Below are 7909 nucleotides of genomic sequence, written 5' to 3'. Positions count from 1 at the left end.
AAAAAGCAAGACTGAGGAACACTGCTGGGTTTTCATGTGCCTCCCCCGCCCTCCATCCATGTTTGGGAAGCAGGTGTAAATAAGGCACAACTTTGACGCCAAAGCATCCTGAAATTCTGTGGAAATAAGGGTGGGATAATCATACCCTCTCCCGTATTTGTTAAACAGTGACACAGTTATGAATGATGTCGGCGGTTTGCTCTAACTCAGCGTTGTTGTTTGTTTTAGTTCTCTGGGCGAAACCGCTGACTCATTTTAGCGCGCCCCCTGTTGGTCAGGATAAGAAAATACCCAAACGTCATACAGAGGACGGGACAAGGATGATTTATTCCAAAAAACAAACAGGCCTTGTCTGTCTGTCTACGTGATTTATAGGGTGGTCTGGACATTTGAAATGACTGTTAGTAAACACATACAGAATACTTGTTGGGTAAAACAATTTATTGGCAAGACATTTGGCTTTTCGGATGACGACGTCTCATATAATAGTAAGAAGTCATGCATACAAATGTAATACCAGCAGATGGCACAGACTAACTGAGATTTTTATTATTTTTTTTGCATTAAAATGCTAAATAATTCAAGAAATCAAACCATAAAAGCATTTTTTAAAAAGACCCACCACAAACTTCAGGCATTAACCCTAAAGAAAACATTGAAGAACTAGGCCTATATTGAATGAAATGTATAACCACACAAAGCGAGTTAGTTTTAACCTTCGTTTTTGTTTAAGTTTTCATGTGTAAATATCCAAACCAGCACTGGGAATGTAGTTTTACCACACAGTATAATATTTAGGGGAATTCCAAGACATTTCAAATCAAATCAAGACACAATACAAACACATTATTATGATTTGAATATCAGTAGTGTAGAAAAAGAAGTACTAAACTGTTCATTGTGGTTTTCACAGAAGTGTTTATACATTTGAAATGAATTGTACAGTTTACCAGCGGACTTTGTAGCAATACACGCCATGTTTCAAATGCTTTGGAGGGAAGCCAAAGGTGCGCACACCTGGTTCTGATGTACCACAGTTCACCCTGGGTTGGACGATTGGGTAACGTACACTACCGTCAGCCAACCAGCCCGCATCACACTGGTCAAATCCCACAAACCTCCATGCTGCGTATAACTGGCCAACTTTAGCAATGTGGCCTCCATCGTTCTGACAGGCCTCCACCGCTTCAGTGAAATTTAGTTGGATAGGATGTTGCAAGAAGTAGACCTCTCCTGAATTTGAAGAAAGACGTAAGGTAACTTGTCATAACCTCATTTGGTGACTTATACAAATATGACCTCACCTCAGAATTGAATGCCAATAACTGACCCCAGATAGACTGCAGAAGCAAAATATAACTGGCATATCAAGGCACACAGCTTTAAAATATATGCATGACTGATTAAAAATTGGGAAGAAGGCCATTTTATTAATAATCCTTGTTAGCAGGTTGACCCAAAATTTTTTAACATTTATCATTTTTAAACATTTATAACATTTCCATGGAAACACATGTAGCCTAAGCCAAAACTGGATGAAGTTATGCAATCTTATATAACGCTATAGAAAAACTCCACTTTTCAGTGTAAATATACTACAACATTTTTACCTCTAATGGACGAGGTGAAGCAGAAAGCATCAAACCGGTCCAGACTTTTGTCTCGAACGCCATAGCTCCGTACACCAGGTGCCAGCTCGGTGCCGCCACAAGCCTCTCGTGGCACTGAGACAGGATATTGTGCCGTCCCATCAACGAGCCACCCAGCGTTACACCAGTCCAGACCTTCCTGCCAAGCAGCGAAGAGCTGCTCAAAGGTAGCCAGGTGTGCATCTTGCTTCTCGCATGCCTCCTTAGCCTCATGAAAGTTCATCAGATACCGCCCCCTAGGGGAGAAGTAGGGGAACACCACACCTGTGGAGCACAAGAGAACAATGCACCACTGAAGAAACTGTAGGCCTACTGTATAATTAATAAAAAATAATATCGCACAAAATAATAAAATAAAATTATTATGTTTAGGTAATGCAGACTGAGCTCATGACGCACCTCGAAACTTAAGCTGTACAGTCACGCTCTCGTCCTCGAGACCATCAATAATTTCACACCGGTAACGGCCGGTATCGTCGGACTGTATCGGGTTGATGACGAGGGACGCATCGCCCGGGATGCTCCGGCGGAGCCGCACGCGTCCTTTGAAGTCTCCGTAACTCCGGTGACGTGTGCCGATGGCCACCATGACGTCAAGTTCCTGCCCTCCGCCGTTTACGGGCAGCCAGAACCACTTGACCCGTGTTCTGCGGGGCGCACTGAGCGCGGGCTCGTAGCGGTAATGACAGGGCAGCGTGACATTACTGCCCTGAACAGCTGACACAAAAGACTCAGGAGATTCAACGTGAAGACGGATCTTGTGGAAGTATACTTAAAAAAAAAAACAAAGACATAAACAACAAAATGATTAGGCCTAAATATCTATCTATCTATCTATCTATCTATCTATCTATCTATCTATCTATCTATCTATCTATGGCATAAACCACCCTAAATGTCTATATTAAAAATAAAATTAATTATAAGTTACACTGAATTTAGGATATGGCAAATGTTTGATCTTCAATTTTAAACAATTAATACAAAATCTTTATAGCAGTTCTAGCTTTTGGAACTTGGTAGCTGGTTTGTTATTTCGCACACTTGAAAACACGTGAAAATATCAAGGGCAACTCATAAATAAATCAACTTACTCTCCTTATTTGCATTGCCATTTCCATTTCCATTTCCATTAACAATGTCGTGATAATAATAGCCATTGGAGTATCGCTGTGCAAAGCTTCCGAGGATCAGGTGCATAAGAAAAACCAGCAGATGGCGTAAAATCCACATATTCACGGTGTTCCCCTGTATCCCACAGATTTCCAACAGGGTCCTTACATTTTAAGACAAGTCAAGATGTGTATAAAGATCAGAAATTAGTTCATCAAACAAGCCTAACGCAACATATATTTATCTTTTAGTAGCCTACTTTAAAAGTCTGATTTATTTTAAAAAAGAATTTGATTTGCTCGCCATAACTGATAGTCATACAGTTAGCGCACAACAAGAACTGCATAATTGCTGCTTAATAGACGATTGCAGAAACAAAAGTCAAAAAGATACAACTAGCTATAGTCTACATCAAGAGACATAAGTAGTTACCTTTAGTTAAACTTAGTTCACAATAGTCAAACTTAAAGATATTGTAGTTAACAAAGATTTGAAGTCATAATCGAAGCATGCGTTTATTGCATTATAGGCTAGTTAAAATCAGCATTCAAAGGATCTGCTAACATGCACATTTATTAAATAATAAAAGAATTTTCACAACTTACCAATGTAAAATACTTCCTCAGGCTCCTTTTGCTACAACTACTCTGTTCATCGTCCGAGGTGAGGGATAATAGAGCTCGCTTGCTCTCTCTCTCTCTCTCTCTCTCTCTCTCTCTCTCTCTCTCTCTCTCTCTCTCTGTAATAATAATATTGTGGAACCGTGATGTGACGTCACTCAGGCATCTCTTTTGAAGTTCTCCAGCTCGCGTACAATAATAATTGTGGGGTCTACAAAGGAAGCGAGGGCTGCCGTCCATCATCACGGTATAATTTTACAGCATAAGGTGTGTAAAATTACCCAAATAATTATATTTGGTATAATTTGATAATTTCCCAAAACTGGAACTGGAGCTTGTGCTTGGTGCCAGCGAGAATATATTCCACCCATGTCTCTTGTTACGTGAATTTGTCGCAAAAAACAACAATTCTTATTGGCCCCAGAGGCCAATGCCTGGCCTAATAACACAGTTGGTAATAATAGAGTCACATTGTTGCATACCTATTTGTTTTTTTTTACATTCCTTATGCGCAGAGTGTTATAAAGTATCCCCTTTTAGGTTAAAAAATAACCTTAAAACCTGTAGAGTTAAAATATATTCACAGACATTAACAATAATGAAACAGGAATACAACAAAAATCGCCAATGCTTATGAAATTACACACCAGAAGCATGACTGCTGACCTTTGACCGAGGTCTCAAAAAAGATTACCATGGGAAAGTCAGTGGTTAAAATTCCACTTCTCCTCAGCAAAGCTTCCAAAGTGTGCTAATTTTCCAAAGTCAATAGCAGAGGAAAGTATCCAGCCTTGCAGATGTGAAATTTTCCTCTTACTCGTGACCACCAGGGATTCAAAAGTTTGTTGTTCTCTGTCAGCACACCTCTGTCCAGCAGCCAGAGGTGTTCATCTTTTATCTCTTCCCCTAAATTCTGACCTTTTTTCCTTGTTATTTAGTTTATTTTTCCTTGAGGCTACAGTTGATGTGAAACCTAAAGAGCAAATTTTAAAGAGGAAAGGACTGTTAGGCGGCCTTTGGAGGGACCAGGATGTTGTACTGACAGCATTGCTCATTATTGTGACCCCTAAATGTACCACATCGCACTGCCCTTTTTCTATCCCTTTCTCTTTTTCAGTCATACTTAGCGTAGTTCAGCGAATTGTCACTGACAAAATCCAGTATCTCAATCCACCTTATTTTTAAAGAAAGAACCAGCTTCTAGTGTCTTTAGCTTCTTGATATTTCCAACTGGTATTTCTTATATTGTTTTAATCTATTGTCATAATTTTAAACACTTTGTAGTAGCGCAAATTTTGATTCTTCTTCTTCTGATGAACGATAAAAACTTTGACAGCCAATCAAAATCTAACTCTTTTAAAGAGCGTGAGAATTTAAAGCGGCAGATGATAGAACTGCAGCACGAAAAAAACTGAACGATATCGTGCATTGGTGTGGACGCTAGTTATCGTTATCGTTCTTGGTGTTAAAGGGCCTTTAGTTAGCATGGCGAATTCGCCTTCACGCGAAACTCTCGATCACCTTTTGGAAAGACTGGGGGGTTGTTACATGATTTTTTTAATGTGATTTGGCCATTCATTTATAGGACCAAGGAGTTTTGAGGGCCTGAAAACAGGTTTCAAAGTGCAAGTTTAAAAAAACCCGATGCCATCATTGTTTCCGTGTAAACTACAAAAACGTGAATTTGTGAAAACAGTGACATCATGTGCACGCATATTATGTGTTCTGTCTATAGGTGCATTCATGACATCGCCAATTACTGGCCTGGCGTGCACAATACTCGTTTTTAGTAGTTTTCGAAGATCCATGTGAACAGAGATCATTTTGACAACATTATCTGTACTACGCGAAAAACGCACAAAATTTTTTTTAGTACATCATTGTCGTGTAAACGTGTCCACCCGTACAATGGTAAATGTGCCCGTATACCTTTCTAGTTATTTACCAACTAATGAATGAGAAGTCTCACATAGCTTAGAATAAAAAAGTAATTAAGATAAAAAATAATTAATTAGCTAACTTACGCTTTGCAAAATAATATGCATATGAATTCATGTAATCGGGAACGTCGCCTGAGACGAATTCGCCCCTTTGACCAACAGAAACTCCGTTAAAAGGGAACATCCTTAGAACGTTCTGGCAAGATTCTCTCAAAGTTATAAACAAAAGTTCTTCCACTAACATTAATAGTCAGTCAGTCAGTCATATTTATTTATAGAGCACATTTAAAAACAACAGCTGTTGGCCAAAGTGCTGTACAAGTGTAAACAGATATCCATAAAAACAGAAAAACAACAGATAAACAATGCACAAAACAATACAATACCACTACAGCCGCTTGTGACCATCAGCAGCAGTAAATAAGTGGGTTTTAAGCAACGATTTAAAATCAATGTATGTAGGTGCAGCCTTATATATATGGCAGATTGTTCCAAAGCTGTGGAGCGGCCACTGAAAAGGTACGATCTCCTTTTAATTTTAGACGTGTCCTTGGAACAGTCAGCTGTAGACTACTGGTAGACCTGAGATTTCTAAAAGCATTATGGTGGGCCAAAAGGAGATCAGAGATGTATGAAGGACCCAGTCCATGCAATCCCTTATAAACAAATAACAGTGTTTTAAACTCAATACGATGTTTAACTGAAAGCCAATGGAGAGAGAACAATACTGGCGAAATATGTTCTCTTTTCCGTGTTCCTGTTAGCAATCTAGCAGCAGCATTTTGGACCAGTTGAAGACGTGACAGAAGGGACCGTATATTTTGATAAATATTTATCAATATTTTGATAAATATTATTTATCAAATAAACACTGCAAGCTAGAATCATCCTTTGGATGTAAAGGAACATAACACTGAGTATCATCTGCGTAGCAGTGGTATGATACATTATACTTGGTAAAAATAGTATACAGCGGAAGCATGTATAAGGAAAATAAAACAGGACCCAGGATCGAGCCCTGCGGAACCCCATATGAAACTGGTGCACGAGGTGATAAATAATTGCCTGTCTCTACTGAGAAGGTTCGATCCTTTAAATATGAAGCAAACCAATTCAAAACACAACCTTGGATTCCGATTTGCTGTAAACCAATTAAAAGAATACCATGATCGAGAGTGTCAAATGCCGCGCTAAGATCCAGCAGAATTAAAACAGCACGTTTACCAGAGTCGACAAACAGAAATAAGTCATTTAAAACTTTAAGCAGTGCAGACTCTGTACTGTGTTGTGATCTGAAATGAGACTGATATTTATCCAAAACACAATTTTCCTGTAAGTAGGAAGAAAGCTGGTAGAATAGAATGTTCTTTTGTAATCATCTGGTTTTTAATGTTCTCAAAACATTAGCACAAAAACATTATTTATATACATTGTTCATGGAATGTTTTTTTCTGGAAACATAGTAATACGTCTTTTTTCCCCCCATTGATACTACTTGTTTCAGAACGTCCAGAGAACATTCAAAAAGTAACACCCATAATGTTTACCAAACGACATTGAATAACCGAAAAAACTGTTCGAATGTTCAGAGAACATTCCAAAATAATCCCAGATGGCACAGGTACGTCCCTAAAATGTCTGCTAAAGAGTGCTTAATCTCGAAAACATCTGTTGTGTACAAACATCTGATAAACATCTTAGAAAAAGCAGTTTTACATATATTCTAAATCATAAAAATCTAGAGACGTTTTCTAAATGTCTATTTAACATCTATCAGGAAAAGTCTTAGAGACATATTGCAGATGTAAATGCAGACATCAAATAGACGTCTCTGATAGCTCAGAAGCTTGGTTTGAAGTGACTTCTGTGTGAGTTTCGTACACTAGTAACGGACGACGGACCTTTTTTCCCCACACCTTAACACCTTAAAAGACGGTAAAAGAGAGGGAGCAGATTTACATTGCCTCTCTTACAAATGCTCTGAACATTAGCGATGCATTTGAAGATCCCCCGTCAATTAGTCTCACAACCAAGATGAAAGCCCTCGCCTAAGGCAAGGAACGCCAAGAGCCTCTGAGTTGCTGTGGGCTTCACAGAAGCATGAATTTGGCAGCTATCTTCGGGAAGGACATTGAACTCTAATTGTTTGCCCAAAATGAATAGGTTGAAAATGGCTGGATTTAAATGTTTCAGATTCTCCTGACGCACTTGTCAGTCTTAGTTACTACAGCCTGCCAGAGAAAAACTTTCTTCATTTTATTAGAAAAACAGGATGATCAGGATTTTAAACGCTACATCAGACAAATTAAGTTTTTAAATGTCAATAATTACATTGTGCAAATCATTCTAATAAATTCTAAAAATAATTGTGCTGCTTAATGCATTTTTGTTATTAGTATTTCATGAATAGAATGATCAAAAAGAACATCTATATGAAATCTAAATCTTTTGTGTCCTTGCTAAATAAAAGCATTAATTTCTTTCTTTTTTAACAATAGTGTTGTTATTTTTTACATGAGGGTCAAAATGATAGGCATGGTGTAGAATCAGTAGAATCAATATCTATTTAGATTATTTTTTTTCTTTA

The 7909-nt window shown here is 38.2% G+C and overlaps 1 protein-coding gene across 1 annotated transcript; it reads right to left on the bottom strand.

Annotated features, from left to right (window-relative positions):
- Positions 1 to 423: 423 nt before the first annotated feature.
- Positions 424 to 3552, bottom strand: hapln3 (hyaluronan and proteoglycan link protein 3). Its single transcript, XM_077210758.1, has 5 exons — positions 3368 to 3552; positions 2744 to 2925; positions 2049 to 2420; positions 1611 to 1913; positions 424 to 1233 (listed from the first exon to the last, which is right to left on the bottom strand). The coding sequence occupies exons 2-5, from the start codon at positions 2880 to 2882 to the stop codon at positions 947 to 949; spliced, it is 1101 nt and encodes a 366-aa protein (XP_077066873.1). The 5' UTR covers positions 2883 to 2925; positions 3368 to 3552; the 3' UTR covers positions 424 to 946.
- Between the last annotated feature and the right edge of the window lie 4357 nt (positions 3553 to 7909).

Source organism: Siphateles boraxobius, unplaced genomic scaffold (genome assembly GCF_051911475.1).
Source record: "Siphateles boraxobius isolate OS27281-9 unplaced genomic scaffold, OSU_SipBor_1 65, whole genome shotgun sequence".
In the NCBI taxonomy this organism is placed as follows: Eukaryota; Metazoa; Chordata; class Actinopteri; order Cypriniformes; family Leuciscidae; genus Siphateles; species Siphateles boraxobius.
Note: the sequence above shows the minus strand (reverse complement) of the source record. Positions and strands in the feature narration are given on the sequence as shown.